We start from the raw sequence: 21,390 nt of genomic DNA on the forward strand, positions 1-21,390 counted from the left end.
TAACAGCTCTAGACGGCGTGGGTGTGGTGTCTACGAGGGCCAACTACACGACGTTCAAAGAGAACTCGACGCTCGCCTACTACGGTAAGTCTACTGATGAGTTTCAGAGAATAAACCTATACGCTTAGAAAGCGGGCGATTTCGAATCTAAAGACTTGTTCAGAGAGCTTATAGAAAGCACGATGTTCTGTCAACGCATTTCGCACCTTTTGTTTTTGCGAACCCAACTGTATACATCGTGCGCCTCGAAAGCTAGGTACATACATTTCCTGCTAACCCTTGATCGGTGTGTTGCTGTTTCGATCGGTCTTCGTTCTTCGTCACGGAGAAGCATGCTCTACGCGCGGGCGTGGAGCAAGTGGAGCCTCCATTCTCTGTGGCAATGAAGGCGTAAAGGAAGGTAACAGGGGTGAATTCCTCACCTACACTACAGCGCTGAGTAGTCCGGCAGAGTTTGACACAACTTTGTGTTACGGTTTATCGGAGCATGTGCTGGATCTGCGTAACTTTCACATTTGCCAAAACGATCAGCGCGAAAAAAAAATCAAATTCAAATTTAACACTGAGCGGTGGAGACATCATTTCAATATATAAGTGCTGTAACAAATGAGACGTGTATGTGCTGTGTTGCCAAGCGTAAACAAATAGTCCAGCGGCACGCGTGCTGGCGATTGAGCCTCTTAATATTATTTTCTTTGCGCAGTATGCTACATATACGTTGCTGGAAACTAGCAAGCAAGCATGTATCAGCAGAAGGCTACTTTTGGCCTGTTGCTACATACTTAGAACAGTATGCAGGGCAACAGAAAAAGAAACAGTACAACAGCAAAGGACATACACCCGTAAGCGCATATGTCGTTGGTGGTTGTCCTGCTTTCAAGCGCTGTTTCTTTCTTCGCCTAACATGTAACCGTACTTGCTTGTCTTTGCATTCAAGGGGCATTTAGCTTATCTCTTGAATTCGAAACAGAACGAGAAGATAGCGACAAAGCGTAGGCGCTTCTGCTTCACCCAGTAGTAGGAGTGTTCGAATAGTGAAACTGCCGAATCGAAACGAACACAAATTTTCGAGAAAAATGACCGCCGAATATACAATCGAATATCACATTTTTTTATCATTTCCAGAGCAATATGAAATGTGAAGTTAGCGCGGAGCCCATCCGGCAGAAAAGAATTTAGGTTTATATGCATTGACATATGCGCGTATTCACCGCTCACACTTAAACGTCTAGGCAACTGAAGAGCTTGTAAATGATAAATCAGTGGCTTCCATTCCCTGAGTTACCATATATGGCAATGAGAGTACTGCAACAAGTGAGCAGCATGCTACCAGATGTACATACAGTGTTGTGTTTACTGAACGAAAGAAGTGCGGTACTATAGCGACGCACGTTGTTCTTAAGGTATGTAAACCTGGTGAGACCGGCCAAATAACAAATAGGCACACCTTCGTACATAATCTGCTTTAAAATTAACCGTGTTTTATTGAATGACGGGAAATTATTGAGCAGAAATGCCTCTGAGGGATCCGCCCCGTGTGTTTGCTCAGAAACTGGTGCCCCTGCGCAACAACTGCGCCTATCCCGAAGCATAATCCTTCGGAACAGTCCTCAAATACATCGTTCTGTATAGCTCGTAAATGCAATAACTGCTTTTGATCTGTTATATGTATATTCTAAAGAAACGAACATCCACCAACCTTGAATAACTAGGTCTCAAATCGAATAATTACGAATCAAATAGCAGGGACTAATTCGTAAACCTGATGAATCTCGGACAAGGGACTTTGTTGAATAGTGTTCTCTTTCGCTCACTTGCCCACTAGTGAACACTACGCTAAAGACTCGCCTTTTGTGCGTGCCTCCATTCCGACGCGCGCAATTACGCTTATTGGGTCTCCAAACTTTGTTTGACTGCAGCTCATTGCATAACAACGCGAACCCGTATGCAGGTCGCATGGCGCCCCTCGTGCCTGGAGCCGTAGCGGGTATGCACGCCATCCATAAGAAGCTGGGCAAAATTAACTGGCCAACCCTACTGGAACCAGCCATTGCACTCGCCCAGCAAAACTCCCCGATTGGGCCCCGTTTCGCCGAAGCGTTACGAAGGAACGAGAAGCGAATCGAAAGTATTCATAGGTATACGCCCACGCCTATATACAACGGCTGCTTTTCTTTCCTTCTGTTTTTTTTTTCTTGCTTTCTTTCTTTATTTCTATTTATTTATTTGTTGGTGGAAAACTTTCCTCACTGTAAAGCAGCGTTGCCCAAAGTTGCAAAGAGAATGTTGCAAGGAGAAAATGCAAGGAAGATTATTCCGAAAAGACTGATTGGTAATACGCGCCTCGTATTACACATGAAAATATGGTAAAAAAGACGAGCATTTGGTATAGTTACTTTCGGAGCACGCATTTCACTTGCAGACTTCAAACATTTGGTGGACGCCACGCACAACATGAGCCCCATTCTCTTCAAATATGAAACTGCTACCGCTTTGGTTCGCCCGAACCGTAACTTTTGGAGGAACCGTTGCGAACTGGTTCGACCACAGGTTATGCCCCGGGTCGTTTTCGTTGAAATTTTACGACCGTGCAGGCAGCTGCGCTGGCGAGAGTCGACACCGCTTCTTGCGTCAGTATGTCGCAGTGCTAGGAGTGTTAAGTCGGGAACGGACATATGGCTGGCGACATTGATCTCATTGGCTGACTAAACTAGGCGCATTGTCGGCGTGTACTGTGTAGACCTATCATCTCCCGCTAATGCATGCGACATACTTATTTCACTCATCAAAATTTGTAGTAGCGGCAAATTGTGCGACTACCGGTTTCACATTTGCCGTCAGCGCAGTTTATGCACCATCTCACGCTCCCCTCGAAGCCATACGCCACTTACGAAATTCAAGTTTGTATCACTCACATCATTCACTCATTTGTAAACGTATCCGGTGACTTCAATGCGAAACACTCACTCTGGGGCCCGGTTGACGCAAACACGCGCGGCATGTAGTTATCACAATTCGCTTCCTCTAATAACCTCGTAGTACTCATAACCCTTGCTCCCAACTAACATTTCAATCGCACGATGCTCACAGCTGGGTTAATGGCAGGTTAGCATTTCTTGCTCTCACCTCCTACGAGTACAGCTGGTTCGTTGGCAATTCCGAAACTCTGACCGCCCAAATATTCAATTCTTCTCCTGTCAGAACAAGCTTCAACTGAAACACCTCCGAAACTTTGGAACACAAAGAAGTTCTGTAATAACTATCTAATTCTAATTGCTCCCAACTTGTTCACAAAAATATTATCTCCATTTCATTCAAAAGAAGCTCTTGAATTTGTTATTAACAATTCCATATTACGTTATAACGCTTGGTTAAAACTCATTTACGACCAATTGTTCCGTTGCCATCCTGGAGCAATTTCTGGTGGATGCTACATTTCATGATTGAACGCAAACGCTTCAGGGTAATGCGAAGGCGTTTTCCAAGAACAGCAGAACCTCAACTCGGAGGCATCTGAAAATCTCAATACTACAATGCTTCTGCTACTTATAAAATGCACATCGATCTTGCTACAATATACACCTCCAAGAGGCTTCGCAAATGTTAACAGAGCAATAATGTTAGTTCCTCCATTCCAAATCTCACTCGGAAAAGAGCACGCCACGCAACAATTTCCACCGCTTCCAGTTCCGAATGGTGATCTCACAAATAGCGTTTTATGCCGCATAGGATGGGCGCCAGAGTGAAAGAAAATACGGAACGGCCTCTTGGTCTTCCATGCAGGAAGCACAGCTCCAGGATTTCATTACCCTTGACAACACCGGCTAAGGCCAGAACATGTGGTTAGTTCTTGGGCTCAATAAAGTCATTGACACCAATAACTACAACAATTTTTGAAAGGAAAAATTGACATACCCCGTATGTATCACGCAGCTACAAAGGAAACAAACCCACACGGGTTTCTCAGAAACAAAGCTTCGTAGTTGAGGAAAAATTCGAACCCGGGACCAACGCCTATCCGGAGCGGGCGCTCTATCATCTGAGTTAACCAGGAGGCTAGCAGATGGCAGGGCGAGGGCGAATTAATCGACCACTCGAAGCACAAAGACAATGAAGGCGGCAAATCAGTTGTGCGGAATGCCGCAGAACTGATTTGGCATCCACCCATTTGTAACACGAAGCTCCAAAGACGCGGGTTTCTCAGAAACAAAACTTCGCAGTTGAAGAAAATTTTGTCCTGGTTCGGGATTTTTCTTCGTCTACGAAGCTTTGTTTCTTTTCCTCTCATTTCACTTCAAAACTCCCACTTCGATACGCGCACATTCCTACTAACCATCACAGCTGCATTCCGCACAACTGATGCAGAATGCACCTGTGACTCCATCTCACAAGTCGTCTGCATTACTGTGGAAGCTGCGGTGCACTTAAGCCAATGGGAAGGCCGAATGCCCATGGAGATGTGTCCGTCCGCGCCGCGTCGCTTGTTCAGCGGATGCCTAATTCTTTGAATACGACGTGTACGCGCAAAGTTGCCGACATGCCACGTCACGCTCTATCGCTGCAACGTATCACGCATCAAGCAAAAACAAATCTCTCTAATCCTGCCATTAATCGGACAATTACGACCGGAACTATATTCCGCTGCTCAAGAATATTGTCTGTGTACGCGTCGTACCTCCGGCAGCGCTGCAAACGACTTGTGAGATGGAGTGTAGTTGTGAGTCGAGCACATGTCCTCTCGCCTCTCTCGTCCTGTCTTGTTTTCGTCCTCGGTTCTTAGCCGTGAACACGTACCAACTAGCCCACCAGGGCATCGCACAATGGCGTCACATGTTCCCATTTAGTTAGGTGTCATAGTTCATTAAAATAAAATTAACACGTAATACATAAGTAGTCGACAGTAGATCAGGTGTGTCGCTTCGTTTTCTGCAGTACGAGCAACGAGCAACGGTAACTCCAAGAATCCAATAAAAAAAATTGGAGGACGCTTAAACTTCGCCTTTAAGAGTAGAACGCGATCGCATCGCAGTAGGACCCGTTCGCATCGCATTTTTCTTTGAGTCGGTTTCTTTGAGAGGCGGGAAAGCCAGCTTACAAAGACCAAGCTTACACCGATCCCCTTAAAGTCGGCTTCACTTTTAAACAGAAATGCATTGCTGGGAAGGCGTTTTTCCAGGGGCAATATAAGTCTTCTTATATTAAAATGCGAAGGCCCTATGATCTTTTTTTTATCATTTTATTAATTATTGTTTGCTATTGCCCCGACACGCGCGCGTGTCCAAATCGCATCAGGCAGGCGAAGTCCCAATTTGACCGGATGGATGGATGGATGAGGCTGAACCCTTTAAATCGGGCGGTGACATACTCCACCTAGCCATGACTATTAACATATGTTGTACTTTGTGGTGGGTGAAATTTCACCCCTGCCTTGATTTTAGCCACCAATCAGATAACCTCTGTTTGGTTATTTCTACCCGCTTAAGGTCTATTTTGCCTTCACTGTCCCTAAACCCCAATGCTTTGAAAAAATCAGCCCGGTTGCTTTGCACTGTAGGGTTAAGCCCTTTACAGAAAAGTATGAGGTGTTCAGCCGTTTCTTCTTCTTCTCCACACGCACCGCACAACGCATCTATACCTTGGTACTTGACTCGGTACATCTTAGTCCGCAATACTCCCGTCCTGGCTTCAAACAACAAAGAGCTTCCCCTAGAATTATCATAGATATTTTCTTTGGCAATTTCTTGCTTGAAAGTTCCGTATGTTCCCAGTGCTGATTTCGTCTGCATCCCTGTTTTCCACAGACCCCTCTCTGTTTCTTCAACCTTTTTCTTAACCGCTGTTTCCTGGTTTGCACCCCTCCCGCAGTCCAAATATTTGATTGACAATTTTCTGGTCAGCTTCCTCCATTTTGTGTCAACATTGCTCATGTACAAATAACTGAAAACTCTCCTTGCCCACCACTTTTCTGCCATTTCTCTCAATCACTCCTCAAATTCTATCTTGCTGCTGGCTTCCCTGCCCTCAAATGACGTCCATCCCATGTCACCCTGTACCCCCTGATTTGGCGTATTTCCGTGTGCTCCCAGAGCAAGTCTACCTACCCCTCGCTGCTTAACTTCCAACCTTGCTCGAGCCTCTGATCTCATGCACAGGACCGCATCGCCAAAAGTCAAACTAGGGACCGTCACCCTTTTCCAAATCCCTCTCACCACTTCGTACCTATTGTAATTCCACAGTGCCCTATTTTTCATCACAGCTGCATTTCTGATACCTTTAGCCGTTACATGCCGAGGACCTGCCGAGGATGCGAACGCCATCTGGATAAAATTTTCTCAAGTAGCATACCCGAGCGCGCCGCTATGCTGACAAAAGGGGTTTGTGTTTGAGTTTCCTCGTAACAGAATTATGTTTTCTCGTAGATTCAAATAGGTCTGACGCCATCATGTCAGTAGGTTGGGGTTAAGTCGTACTTTATCATTTTTCTGACGGATTTCACTGCGAGAAATTCAATTTTTTGTTCACTAGCACCTTTCACCACGCGGAGGGCCTGCGCGGTCGCGGTGGTTCGGAATGATTTTCTACGCCACGGACGCCAATATCCACGCCGACGCCGGATTGCACGGGCGCCACAAAGCCCACTGAATTTACAAATTTTGACTCGTAGATAAAATTGTACAGGGGGCATCCTTTTTGTGATAACTTTTTTTTACAGGTTAATGCCCATGAGAACAAATGGGCCTGCGGTAGTTTTACACAGCTGATCCAAGACAAACTTTGTTTCTTCAATAGGATCGGGCGCTTTACAACTGTGAATATTTGTTTCTTCGTACCCGTTTGAACTCGAATGAATCGATTCGGGAAGTGCAAACCGCGACGAACCGTTAATATCTTTAGCTCTGAAGTTCAACCTGTACCGAACCTAAATACGTGAACCCTAAATAAATGAATCCTAAAAGATGTCGGTTCGACAATGTAAAATAAAAAAGAAAAAAAAAAGACAGGATTTTTTTGTGTCGGTACTCCTTTAGGGAGGCAACCTATACGGAAACTGATTGCTTCGCGCCAACGAAAATGAATGTACAGCAATCGGAACCACCTCGATCAGCGAGGTGTTCAATCCTCCAGTTGTCTCCGCGAGGCACAGTTATGCTCCGTATGTACATAATCACTTCTTTACACTTTGTTTCAGACGCTTGTTCTCGAAAAATAAGAAGGTGGAGTACCTGAGAATGAACAAAGGCCTTCACCAATTGCTGTTTGACATGGCTGATAAAGGCTGGAAAGCCTTCTACACTGGGAAACACGCCATACGGCTGGTGAACGACCTTGAGCGAGACTGTAAGTGCGACGCCTACAAGAACCTAATTTTGTCACACTAAATAAACTCTTAACATTTGTGAACGAGTCTAATGTCTATAGACCATAACTTTTGTCGTATGACCTTCCGCTGCAGCTTCCCCGTCAGCTCGTCGGCAACTAATCTTCTGACATTGCCTTCACTTAGCAAAGAAACACTACCACCACCGTTTTATGATATGAAATGACAGGCCTCGAGCAGATGTACAGAGGAGGAGGAGGAGGAGGAATGAACGTTTATTGTGAGAAACAGCGAGAAAGTGTTCTTTCTTCGCCCTAGGTGGGCGGCTCCCTTAGTCCAGAAAGACGTTGGCCGATTCCGCAGCCCAGGCCCGGTCCACCAGACTTCGCTGATTTTCCAGGCTCTGTGCCTTTAGCATTGCCTGCCACGTTTCTTCGATGGGTTGTAGCATTTCTGAGGCATCATCTTAACTGTTTTTCTCGCAGTGTGGGTACGCCAACACCATGTGTTGGAGGGTGTCTGGTACATCAGAATATCGGCATAGGTATGAGAATTTGGTGGGGTGCATCCGGTGCATGATAATTCCACGGACATATGTATTCGTTTGTAGTCTGCAGAGAGCAGTGGCTTCTTCCTTGCTTAATTTTGGATGTGGTAGAGAATACTGTCTTCTTTGCAGTCGGTAATGGTTCAATATTACGGCGTAGTTGATGGGACTGTCCTCACCCTCGTCGCTTTCCGGAGCCCGTGCGGCAGGAAATCCCGGCTGGTATGCTCTCCGTCGACAGCATGTGCTGCTTTGTTTCCTGCCAGCTGTTCGCGTCCTGGGGTCCATGCGACGTATGTTTCGGATAGTTCTTGGCGTCTTGTTATCTATTTTAGAATCTTCAGTGCTGCGGCAGAGATTCGGCCTTTTTGTAAGTTTCTACATGCCGTTTGCGAGTCGCTCAAAATTGCTGTAACCTTGCTTGTGGTGATTCCGAGGACGATGGACAGACACTTCCTCCGCCGTTTCTGGATTGCTGGCCGGTATGGTGGCAGCGACTAGCTCATTCCCTTGGTTGTTGGCCACGGTAATTGCGTATGCTCTTCTACCTGGGCACCTTGCCGCATCTGTATGTCTCGTGTTGGGGTTCTTTGAGTATTCATTGCTTAGCGCTCGAACTCTTGCTTGTCTTCTGTCTTTGTGGTATGTTGCATGCATGTTGCGGGGTATTGGAGCGACGGAGATACGGTCTCAGAGAAGTGACGGTAATCGGCATTTCGCGTCTGAGTCTGCTAATAAGTTTTCCCTGTGTGCGAGTTTGCGAAGTACTGCTCTGCCTGTGAGTCAGCTTAAGGCGTTCCAGCTGGCTGGCTCTGTGCGCTGAACTCATTTCTTCCCAGGTGTTATGAAGGCCAAGTTTGATGAGTGTCGTCGTTTAGGTCGTACTGGGAAGTCCCAGTCCGCTCTTGATTACTTTTCTGATGACGATTCAATTTCGGCTTTCTTGAGGAGTAGCTACGGGGTGCCATATGTGATCCGGCTTATAAGGAGTGATTGGATTAATTGGATGGTTTCATGCTCTTTAATTCCTCTTCTTTGGGTGGTTATACGCCCACTGAGATCAGTTACTTGTGTTAGGCTCTTCTGAAGCTTCAGAAGTGTAGCTGCGCCAGAACCGTCTTTATGTATTGTGAGGCCAAGGACGCGGAAGGAGCCAACTTGAGGGATATCGATTTCATTGAGTGTGACGTTGAGATCTGGGGCGACGTAGGCTGGTGGTCTTCCCCGGGTCCTTGCCTTGAGTGTAAGTAGCTCTGATTTTTTGTGGGCGCACTGGAGACTTCACCTTGAAAGGTACTGTTCTGTATGATCGATTGCTTATTGGAGGATAGTTTGCTGTTGGCCGGTTGTGGACGCTTTTGTCCATAACGTTATATCGTCGGCGTATATAGCATGGCTTAAACCTTCGATGCCATCGAGTTGTTGCGGGAGCTTAATCATGGCGAGATTGAACAACAAAAGTGAAATGACAGACCATTGTGAAGTACCTTTGTTGGTCATTCCGAATTTGTCGCTTCGGATGTTGCCGATACCCGCCGTAGCCGTGCGATCTTTGAGAAAGTCCTGTACGTATTGGTAGATCCGGATTCCGCAGTTTGTTGCTTGGAAATTCTGGAGTATTGCTTCATCCCTCACGTTATCGAAGGCTCCTTTTACATCTATTGCTAAAATAGAGAACTTTTTGTGGCGTCCTAGGTATTCCAAGAGGTCTTCCTTGAGCTGTAGGAGGATATCTTGTGCTGAGAGGAGCTGTCAGAAGCCAAACATTGTGTCAGGCATGAGTCCTGAGTCTTCTAGGTATGTGGTGAGGCGATCGTGAACCATGTATTCGAGAAGCTATCCAGCGCAGGAAGCAAGGGACATGGGCCGTATGTTGCTTATTTGTAGTGGCTTGTTGGGTTTTGGGATCATGATGACTTCTGCGTGCTTGCATTCTGCCGGGAGCTCGCCTTTTGCCCAGCAGTTATACATGTAGTCGATGAGTCCATTTAGGGCCTTCTCTGGGAGGTTCCTTAGGATCCTATTGGTCACCTTGTCATTTCCTGGCGATGTGCTACGGGTCAATTTGGCAAGGGCGGCGTGGAGTTCAGGAAGCGTGAAAGGGCTGTCGAGGGTGAGGTTTGGTTCGCTTTTGTACGGTCGGGGATCTGTGACCTTGGGGGCATTGTCTCCGACAAGCTTACGCTTGATTTCTTCCAAAATTTGTTTCTCAGTTCCTGGATGGGAGTGAATGATTTGCTTGAGGCCATGTCTTTGTTTGGTCTTGACGTTGGTGATAGCTAGAAGGGCTCGCAGTATACGAGGTCTGTTAGAAAAGTATCCGACCTTTGGCCGAAGAAAAAAAGAACTTGCATAACTGGAGCATTGGAAACCTAATCACCCTTAAAGTAGTCTCCTTGGGACTCCACACACTTCTCCCAGCGGTGCTGCCATTGTTGGAAGCATTCCGAGAAGGCCTCTTTCGGAATGGAGTTTAGCTCAGCGGTCGTTGCAGCCATAATGTCCTCTCTTGTCTGAAATCGCGCTCCTTTCAATGGCCTCTTGATTTTGGGAAACAGCCAGATGTCACAGGGGGTGATGTCAGGAGAGTAAGGAGCCTGTTGAAGTACAGGCGTCTGGTTTTTCGCTAAAAAAGTCTGTATCAAGTGCGAGGAATGTGCAGGGGCATTGTCGTTATGGATGCGCCAATTTTTCGTTGACCACAACTCCGGTGTCTTGCGCCGCACAGCATCACGTAGGCGACGGAGGAAGTACTCTTTGGTGATTGTTTGACCCTGTCCTGTGGTGCGTACTCGTGGTGTACCACACCGCGGGAGTAAAAAAAAGCAGTCAGCATCACTGACGTTGCTGCGCACTTGGCGGGCCTTCTTTGGTCTTGGTGACGTGGAACGCTTCCACTGTGACGACTGAGATTTGGTTTCCGGGTCGTACCCGTACACCCAAGACTCGTCACCAGTGATTATGGTGTTCATGAAGTTTGTAGAATCCAGCATGTCCTGTGAGACTTCAACACGAAGTTGCTTTTGCTCCACCGTGAGCAACTTCGGCACGAATTTTGCCGCAACTCTCTTCATGGCCAAATCTTCGGTCATAATGGAATGTGCAGAAAAAGTGCTGATGCCCACCTCTTCCGCAATTTCTCGGATAGTCACATGACGGTCCCGCATCACCACAGTGTTCATTTCGGCAATGACCTGGTCATTTCGGCTTGATGATGGCCGACCTGAGCGTGGCTGGCTCTCCAGCGATGTGCGGCCGTCTTTAAACCGGTTGTACCGCTCCTTAATCTGTGCGCAGCTCATAGCATCGTCACCGAAAGCCGTGTGAATCTTCCGAATGGTTCCCACTTGGCTGTCGGCCAGTTTCTGGCAAAATTTGGAGCAGTAGCGCTGCTCCAGTCGCTCTGTCATTTTCCTTGCAATAAAAAAAAAAAAAAAAAAAAAAACCGACGAGAGCACTCCGCACTACCTCACTCAAGCGCTTCGTCCCAGCGACTGACGCTATCGGCAGGCGGGAAAAAAAGTTCGCGCATGTGCACGAAGGTTCAATGTCGGCTGTTGCAAGCGCGCTTGTTTCCTATCCATCAGGTGTTCGCAAAAAAAAAAAAAATAAGGTCGGATACTTTTCTAACAGACCTCGTATGCCAGGCCTTCTTTGTGCTGAGTGTGAATTGAAGTTGGTCGCACAGCTCATGCCAGTTCTGACTGCTGAGTTGATCTCCGTATTCTTCTGCTTGCTTTGTTATGTGAGCGATCCGTTTCTGCAGTTTGCGGTTAAGTTTCATCTTTTTCGACCGCCTCAGTAGTCCTCTTCTGGAATCCCAAAGATGCTGGAAGTGAGAGTCTACGGCCGGCGTGTCCATTGAGAGTTGGATGACTTTAATGTGCCTCTCCGCTGTTTTGACCACTTCGGTGAGCCACTCTTCAATATTTTCGGTGTTTTCCTCTATGTCATGATCTCGGAAGGCCTTCCAGCCCGTCAGCCTTGCCGTTTCGGTTCTGCTCGGCTTCTAATGGCGCAGGATCAGATGTACAGAATCTTTTTTTACGTTTCCTCGTCGCCTTGGTAACGGCTTATTTCCTTCTTTGTTTCTTTTTTTTTCATATTTTCATGCATTGCTTCGTAGTAGTACTACTAGCAGCAGTAGCAGTAACATCAATAGCTGCTACGCCCAGTCCAGCCGTACATATTAGTTAAGAACTCACAAGTGGGCATTCATTTATACCGGGACGCCATTGTCACCACGCCGCCATGCAACTTCCTCTCTTTGAATCCCAGCTGCTAAGGTCTTCTTGCATCGCCCAACTCACTGCAATGTAACAGCAATGCGAGATCTTTTCATTCCGTGATTATCTGTCAACAGCACGGCTTTCTTCCCTATTTCATGGTCATATGACCTTTTATGTTACTTTATGTGCTCCCGCTGTCTACGAGTTTACAAGGTCAGCTAATAGTTGACCACAGAAACAACAGCACATCATTTGTTAATCTCGCGAAAGGGACCTAATTACACACAGTCAATAAAAACAAATTTTGGGGTTTTCGATGCCAAAACCACGATCTAATTATGTGGCACACCATAGTGGGGTACTCCTGGTAATTTTTGACCAACTGGCGTTCGTTACCGTGCAGTTAGATCTACCGGGTGTTCAAAATTAAGCTTTACGGAATTTTTTAAAAGTCACCTGTGGCAGGTAGCATAATTATTATTGTTGAGCTGGGTTTATTCGAAGAGGCGGACATTAGTAGCTCGAGAAATCGTAACACACTGAACAAAAATTCACTAATTAGCTTCCTAGTTAATTACATTACGACACATATTGCAAATTACGAATTGTAGCCGGTGAGCTTGTCATGCGTATCCACTTGGAATGAATTTCCAGAATGACACCAGTTTGGAGATATGCGCCATCAAACTCGCCGTAAAAAAGTCACAGGCCGGCGCGGCACACGCAGCACAGTCACAGCGTAAGCTGGTTGAGCGGCGCAAGAGGAGCTCCAATTTCGGCACCACGCACAACAAGGTCTTCGCGGCAAAGTGTCTTCGCCTCGATTTTGACGAGAACGATCTGAACTGTCCGCCCGGCGTCGACGGCGAGCTGCGTCTTGTAATGCTCACTGCACAGCAGTCTGCTGAGCCCGATGATGCCTGGTTGTAGCCGCGCACGTAGCTCTACGATACGCTTCTTCAGCAGCGGTTGAAACCTTGCGAGGAGACGCCATAACGTGTACCGAAGAGGTACCCAGAATACGTGGCGCACATCTAACATCGGGATTGCGTTGATTGCGCGCCTCGTTTGAATCGCATCTCGTTGCACGCGGCGGTTGCAGACACCTTAACTAGATGGCGCCACCATACTGGCGGAGGCTCGGGTCGTCTTCGCCTCTAAAGGGAATTTTTCCACTGCCTGATAGCAAGCGCTTGCGTGGCTCTGTGGTAAAGTATCCGACTCCCACGCAGCGGGTCTGGGTTTGATCGCGGTGGAGAGCGGGTACTTTTTTTTTTCGCTTTCCAGCGATAGCGGTTCCGGGGCGGCGGCGGCGGCGGCATCATAGTGACCCCAAACGGCTATTGGAATGAGCCCATAATAGCTCACGCTGTAAAATGCACTGTTGTTCCACTTACTTTTTTACCAAAATGCTGCTTTATACATTGAAGCACAAAAGTAACTGGAACGCCAATGTATTTCGTCCCACACTTTGGGAAATAATATCTCGAAAGTGGTGTCATCCTGGAAATTCACTTCAAGTGGATGCGTCTTGCAAACTCGCCGGCTACAATTCGTGAATTGCAATATGTGTCGTAACATAAATGCCTAAGAAGTTCATTACTTAATTATTGTTAATTAGTTGAATTGTCTTTCGATTTCTCGTGCCACTAATGTCCGTCTCTTCGAATAACCCAGCTCAACGTTAAGAATGACCAATTTTGAAAATTCAGTAAAGCTTGAACACCCGGTATATAAGCAGACCAGTGTTTTTGCATTTAGCCGCTATAGAAATAAGACCACCGCGGCCTATAGATCAAACGCGCAACCTCGAGCTGAACAGCTCAATGCCATAGCCACTGTGCTACCGCGGCGGGTCAACAGTTTATTTAATTTTTTTAATGCGTAAGCATTCGTAGGCGATTCACCCAGGAAATATGACCATCGGTCTGTCTGTCTGTCCATTATACGTAACACGATGTGCTCCATAAAAGCAGAACGTATAATAAATTCGAAAAGGAAAACGTTGGCCGTGGTGAGTTCGGAATCTACGACGCGACGCTCAGAATCCGAGTGTCTTACCCACTGAACTAAACAGCCACGCTTGCCGAAACCGAATATATCTGAACCTTGAATATGTTGTACCGGCGGTAAAAACAGATGTCAAAGGAGAACAGTTTCTATAAAGACTTCGTTGAAAGATTTGGTGATGGTGGAATAAAAGCCATCACTAGGACTACATATGTAGAGCCGACTTCGACCACTGTAGACATCAAGAAAATTCCGATTTTGCGAGAATGTAATGCCAACCACGCAACATCCCCAATGCGTTTCGGTGGTCGCGGGATGCGCCTTCCATAGGGGCGTTCCTTCACCGACTGAAAGGCCACCGATCTCTTGAGAGCTCATGCGCTTCGCGTCGCAGAACAGAAACAGATATGCAGTGAATGAGTTGATAAGGACGATAAGGAGTGATAAGGTGTTATATGGGTCTCATCACGGTTGATGATGGTTCGACGAGGATGGATAAAGTGCTAAAGATCAATAAGGGCTTACAATGGTCGGATAAATTCTGATAAGGTTGATAACGACCTAAGTGTTGATAAGGGCCGCTACTGGTCAGATCAGATGTGATAAGATAAAAATTTAACCGCCCCCCCCCCCCCCCACCCCTCCGCGGTACCTAGCGCCTGTGGAAAACGGCACGCCTGCTCCCCGGCTTCCTCCCTTGCGCGCACGAGATCAAGGTACCATCCTCGGCTCACCGTCGCACGCTTTCACTCGCACCTACAGCATACGGCGCGTGCCCACGGCGTTATCGCACTTGAACTTTATAGGGAACATCACGGCAACGGCGGAAATGCGCTAGTAGTGTCCATATAATTGCTGTCGCAATCAAATTGTTCCGCTAGATCAAAACGAACATTCGTTGGAGTTAGATATGGGTTAGACATTTTATTCCGGGATTGTACGTGAAGCAAAGAAACAAGGACGAAGAACAAATCGCATGACCGAATCTACAGTCAGAGTTAGCAAAACGTCCTTCACGAGTACTCATGAGTGGTGCATCTTTTTTCTATGCCTCTAAATTCCCATCATAAAATGCTTCGCACTGACCAGCTTTTACAGCTCAAAGATCTATGCGAGAATGCCACAGCTGTCTGTCCGATAACAAGGAAGCAGCCTTACTCAAGTATCAAGCGTAAAGCGTAATCAGCAGATTGTCATTTGACACATTTTTTTTTATGTCGAACCTTTTTACGCCATTACTTGATTCGAAGTAGTAGGGATGCACACCTAGAAGTGTTTTCTTATGCTGTATTTTTGTGCTGTAATAACGTTCTTATGCTACACATATGTTTCAGTTGTATATAGTTGTGATACAGTGCATTCTAGTGGCATACCAGTTCATAAATTGATAGGGCGTGTCAATGACACGAATCTTTTCGTGGCCACGTACTTCTCCACGTACGGGGGGGGGGGGGGGGGTACACACTTGACCGGGGGCGAGGAGGCAGGGAGAGGAAGGGGTGGCTGATTATGCCGCATACTAACACAGCAATGAAGGGGGAATAGGGGAGGGGCATGTTCTCGGTGTGCCCCCCCCCCCCCCCCCCCTCCGGCTACAGCACTGTTTGCACCGTGAATTTTCGTTTGATGCAGGAAACCACATGTATAGAAAAAAAGATCAGTAAAACCTCCCGTGTCGAGGAAAGGACGTAAGCGAAGCTTGTAGTGTGTTTCTTCGGTGTTCCTCGGAACGAATTGCGCTGACGAGTACCACGTTATGCTCAAACCACAACCGGTCACACGTAATGCAGCTGGCTCCGAAGTTCAGGTTGAGAAACTCGCGTTGAAACCTGGCCGTCGCACCGGGAAGTTGGCACTAGCGTTGCCGAGTGTGCACCACCGTTGTCGGACTCCTGGGGGGCAAGACGAAGCTGACGTTTGGTGTCAACATCGCGCTCCCTTAACTCGTGGTCGGTGGCTCTTCGCTGACGTTTGGCCTCAATATCGCGCTCCCGCAGCTCAGGGTCCGCGGCTCCTCGCTGACATTTCGCCTTGGCTTCGGAAGCCCTTACGCTAGAATAGACACCTCGACGACACGCCCTTTCCCGAGCCTGTACGCGGCACCGTTGCTCAAACGCAGCCTGCTCCTCGACGGAACGCACCATGCGAGGCCTTCCCATCGGGGCGCCGAAACTGACCTGAGGCGAAGGAAGCCAAGTGGAGCGCGCGCCAACCGCCTTTCCTTTCCCTCCCCGCGACACACCAAACGACCCTGATTTGTGACGGCGCAGCTTTCCCCACACCTGCGCCTTCTTTCTTTCTTGTCCCTGGCTCATACCCGCATATCCCTGGCTTATACCCGCATATACAATGCAGGTATGCGCCACACGTGAGTTTTTGCGTGACTACAACGCCCCCGAAACTTGTTGAGTCAATACAAGCTTTGCTTGTAAAACCAATTTCCATAGCAATACATGGGCTATGAGACACGCCGCAGGTTAGGGGCTCCGTAGATTCATTTCCAAGATCTGGTGTTCTTTAACGGGCACCTAAATCTTAGCATACAGGAACGTTTTTGCATTCCAACCCTATGCAAACGCGGCCGCAGAGAACGGGAATGAGACGGCCGATGAGGCAAGAACGTCTTGGGGTAAAAAATGAGTGGGATGCCTCGATGCGTTTCCTCTTCCCGCTGAGCAGGGAGGAGAATGCGTTCCCTCTTCCCGCTGGGCGGGGAGGAGGAGCGCATTGAGGCACCCTAGAATGGGTGCGTCGAAAGCGTCACCTCGTTGTAGTTAGTGAACTAGCCATTGAAAAGGGTCTATGCAGTGATGATCTGTGATGCCTAGTACGATCTAGTATGCCGCCTTCTGTGACTTATGATGCCTAGTTTGATCGATGATGCCTAAAACAATCAAATAAACACACAATTCTCACTATAGTGGTCACTGCGTTGAAAAACAAGTATACGTTTATTCATAGCGAAGGTCTAGAATCTGGCAGCCTTGATACCATTAGGTAGCATGCGACGGTTTATTAGCCACTTGCTATACTCTCCTAAGTTCACGTGGTACGTGACGCCATCCGGCAAAAAAGGATCATCCACGTCCTCCCGCCATGTCCCTGAGTGGCGTTAGCTAACACTACCAGGGCTAGATCTAGCACACATAAATACCCATACACAAAATAGTGAAAGAGTTCATGGTTATCGCCGTTGTACAATTGGTAGTGCAACATGCGCATAATTCGGAGGTTGAAGGGTTCGTCTCCCACCGGGCCACAACATATCTTTTCGTCCGCGTTCATTTTCCATTTACGTCATTATTTTATGCATTTCAATTTCAGTCACATAGGATTACCCCTATGCTTTCTTTGGCTCTATTGCCTGTTAGCTTTATATTCTCATGATTACCAAAGATCGAGCCCCCTCTGTTTCCAGTCTTCTCGTTCTCTCTACCTCTTGTATCTCTCGCACTGCTTTGTATCCTGCGGTGAAGTGACTGCGATTGTTGCTGGTGCGTTACTCTTCGTCGCAGCGGGTTTTATCACACTTGAAGACTTGAACCACTATGAGGCGCATTGGATGCCAGCGAAAGCCTACAACATGAAAACAGGGAAGACCATCCATGGCGTGCCCGTCCCTGGCGGTGGAGCATTGCTGGGGCCTGTCTTGGATTTAATAGACATCAGGTAAGTCCCAATCACGAAAGCAAATTGTTTCAGCGTCTTATTTCGGCGTGAGTTGGCAAAATGTGCGGGACTAACTCGCTACTGACAAGGCACCATGTGATAGCTTCCTCATCGTTTAGAACTTGAGACGCAGTAGTGATAATGACTGCAAAGTTAATTTATTGACGCTAGAACTATTAAGCGAAAGTATTAATTGCATAATGAGATTCTACCTAAACAAATGAAAATCTTTTTAAGTGAAGCTTTATAGGCTCACAAGTTTCGGTGGTGGTGGTGGTGGTGGTGTCACACTAATACTCCTGTCAAGCGGGCAAATTAAGTGCACTTACGGAGAGTGCACTTCGGGACCTTAAGTGACACTTTAGGCTACGCGGTTCTAAACGGGAAAACAGAGTGCACTCGCAGTAAAAAAAAAATGGCGACAGACTACTAGCTTTTTGTGAAAATGTACATTAAAAAGAAAAGTAGTTCTAAAAAGTGATTGTCTTACGTTGTATTATTAATTAAAACAAACATTAACTATGTTTATTCAACAAAAAAACGAAAATATTTTTATTTAAGAGTGTCGGAAGTCAATGCCGGCCAAGAAAAATGCCTAGCCAATCCAGAACGACATAGCGGCGTGCGACGAGGCGGCATTTGATCCTGCTCGAACAGAATATGAACGCGTTTTAGGCTATTATTTGTGTGCAAGAGCTGTTCAACCACTAAAATGAACTTCTGTGTCCTTTTTTATGCATTACATTTTATACCATTGAAACCGCTGGCGACGAGGCTAGGCACTCGGCCAGCAAAGTGCGTTCCGTGAACGCACTTCGACCGGAGTACACTCTGCAGCGAGTGACACTCCACTTACGACGTTTAGATTGGGCAAAGTGCACTTAAACCGAGTGACACTCTCCGTAAGTGCACTTAACTTGCCCGCTTGACAGGGGTATAAGGGCCGATCCTGGTGATAGTGCAGAAAGGGTCCAAGCTCAACGGCACATACCAGAGACAAAAATGAAAGAGAGAAAGAAAGAAAGGGAGAAAGAGAGAAAGAAAGAGCGAGAAAGAAAATTAAGAGAAAGAGAGCAAGAGAAAAAGAAAATCACCACGAAGGTCAGATACACACATCGAGCTTTGTTTATCACCATTTTCTCGACTGGGGAAGGGCTGGCGATTTTTTTTTCTCGACACCCACTCAACCTACTTTGATAAAGTTTCCTGTTAAAGGGCAATAGTAAATCAGTTTATAAAGGCTGATAAAGTATTATTTAGAAACTCTATTATTGCGATAGTAAATATATGGACACTCCAAGCGCATTTTTGCCGTCGCTGTCGTCATCGCCGTGAGGTTCCGTATAAAGTCCAACGGCGATAAAACCGTCGCCGCGCGCGTACGCTGTGTGTGCGAGTGAAAGTGCGTGAGAGCGAGCCGGCAACCGCAGCTCATCTCGCGCATGCGAGAGAGGAAGGCGACCGGAAGCGCGCGGTCTTCGTTCGCTCGCGGAGCACGGGTAGGAAACAACGGAGACCGTGGGGGTGAGGAGGTGCGTTCTGATCTTGCGGCTGCTGCTGACGGAGCTGCGGCGCGGGCACCGTATCTTGAAAGCGATCTGCTGTGTGGCCGTAGTGTCCGCCCACGGGGGCCTCATCTTCAAAGCAATTTGCGATGGGTACAAAGTGCATGCGCCGAGTGCCAGTACCTTTGTATGCGCTGTGCTTTCGACGTTGGCGTTGAAGCGAGACGAGAGACAGCGCGAAGGTCAATTTTCCCGCTGCTGCTGGTGCGCTTTCTCACTCCGGCGTTTTCACAGTGAGTCTGCGGTCATCGAGCTAGATGTGTTCAAGTTTACCCGTGCACGCGTTACACCGTGCTTGTCTATGCAGGCAGTAAGCGAATGTTTACAACTTTATTACGGCCCATTAAACTACTATCCTTGCTTCGTGTAGCTCTCTACTAATTTGCTATCGCAATCAATGCTTCGACTTTCGGGCGAAACTGTGATAGTACCTGCGATAGTACCTCATGCGGAAGAGAGTTGAGCATTACTAAGAGACGGACCGACAACCCTCGCCCCCCCCCCCCCCCCCCCCAATTCTTGAATTTCGCGCAAAAGGGCAGCGCCTGTGTGTCAGTGTGACGTCACAGATTTGAATGTCTTTTCCGGCACCTTGACGTTCCTGGATAATAAGTTTCCCGAAACTTACGCAGTTGAGCCTTTGGTTCATTGTGCATTCAATGTAGTACCTGACGATAATGAATGTGCTGTCGACATTGATGACGTAACGAAAACGAAGAACGCACCCGCCTTTTCGTTTTTGCACATTTTCTGGCTTATGGAGCCTATGCTCGTACGGTAAGCTTGGACTATATATATATATATATATATATATATATATATATTATTTGGGTATTGTGGGAGGGCAATTTGGTAAAACATCTCATCTTATCTTTCTTTTTAGTGCATCTTTAAATGAACAAGTTTGAATCCACCGTCTGGAGGGACGGTACTCTTTATTTAAGTCATCATTTTTCTTGTGAGTGTTGCTGGGAAAACATTACAGAGAAGAATTTGTCATAAACTCAGCCATACCAAACGACGATATCAAAATTCTGTAAACTGCATTTCTCGGGGAATCTAAAGCGGACACAGATGATATATTATGCACAGCTCTGAATTTTACCGATATTCTGTGCTTAGGAGTTGTGCATGACTCCCGTAGGGGATGTAAATACTTCTCATAACCTTTAAACGACTCGTAATACGTCATATTTGTCCGCTTTAGACGGATATATTTACAGAGTTCATACTTTTTTTACGCAGAGTTAGAGCAGGAATCCTACTGTTCCGACATTTTTCATTGCGATAGCAATTATATAGACACTCCAGGCGCATTTTCGCCGTTGCCGTGTTGTTCCGCATAAAGTCCAAGTGTGATAAGAACGAGCGGCCCACGCGTCGTGCACATGTCGTCGCATCGCCGTCATCACCACGTTGTCATGCCAGCTATCAAAACATGTCGATGATAATTTCTGCCGCCATTATCGAACACCTTTATCGACCTCAGCTGTACACTTCGGAGGCATAGAGAGTTGCAGCTTGTCCATAAGCTTTTATTGCGATAGCAATTATATGGACACTCAAAAGCAGATTTCTGCCGTCGGCGTAGCCGTCGCCGTCGCCGTCGCCGTTGCCGTCGCCGTGAGGTTCCGTATGACGTCAATGGAGATGAAATCGTCGCCGCGCGCCGCCGAACGCTTTATGTGCGAGTGAAAGGGCGCGAGGGACGCGCGCTTTCACGGGGAGTGAACGCACGGCGGAGAACAAACGCGCGTTCTGCGCTGTGCTCTCTTAAGGGCTGCAGAAGTAGGCGTCTCTTTCATCCTCTACAATCACCATATATGTAGAGTAAACGTACCTTCTTCCGACGCGGGAAAGGCTGTGGGGGAGGGGGGGGGGGGCAGGGAAGGGAGGCGACGTTAAGCTGCAGCACCAAGTGCCTATTTATATCAGAGGCTCCGGCAACAGTCACCAACGCCGCACGCATTTTGAGCGAACGCGGGCAAAACGCCGGCGGCGTCGACAACAGTTCTGCGTGTTGCCGGTGCTGCTGCATGTCCAAGTTTATAC

General features: G+C 47.3%; 1 protein-coding gene across 1 annotated transcript in view; it reads left to right on the forward strand.

Annotated features, from left to right (window-relative positions):
- Positions 1-7,215: 7,215 nt before the first annotated feature.
- The window catches only part of LOC125944153 (uncharacterized), a 32,799-nt gene continuing 18,624 nt past the window's right edge, over positions 7,216-21,390 (forward strand). The window contains exons 1-2 of the mRNA XM_049664316.1: positions 7,216-7,338; positions 17,620-17,773. Of these exons, the coding sequence (XP_049520273.1) occupies positions 7,230-7,338; positions 17,620-17,773 (263 nt within the window). The 5' untranslated portion in view covers positions 7,216-7,229. The remainder of the gene's footprint in view (positions 7,339-17,619; positions 17,774-21,390) is intronic.

The sequence above is a fragment of the Dermacentor silvarum genome, chromosome 3, assembly GCF_013339745.2.
Source record: "Dermacentor silvarum isolate Dsil-2018 chromosome 3, BIME_Dsil_1.4, whole genome shotgun sequence".
Lineage (NCBI taxonomy): Eukaryota > Metazoa > Arthropoda > Arachnida > Ixodida > Ixodidae > Dermacentor > Dermacentor silvarum.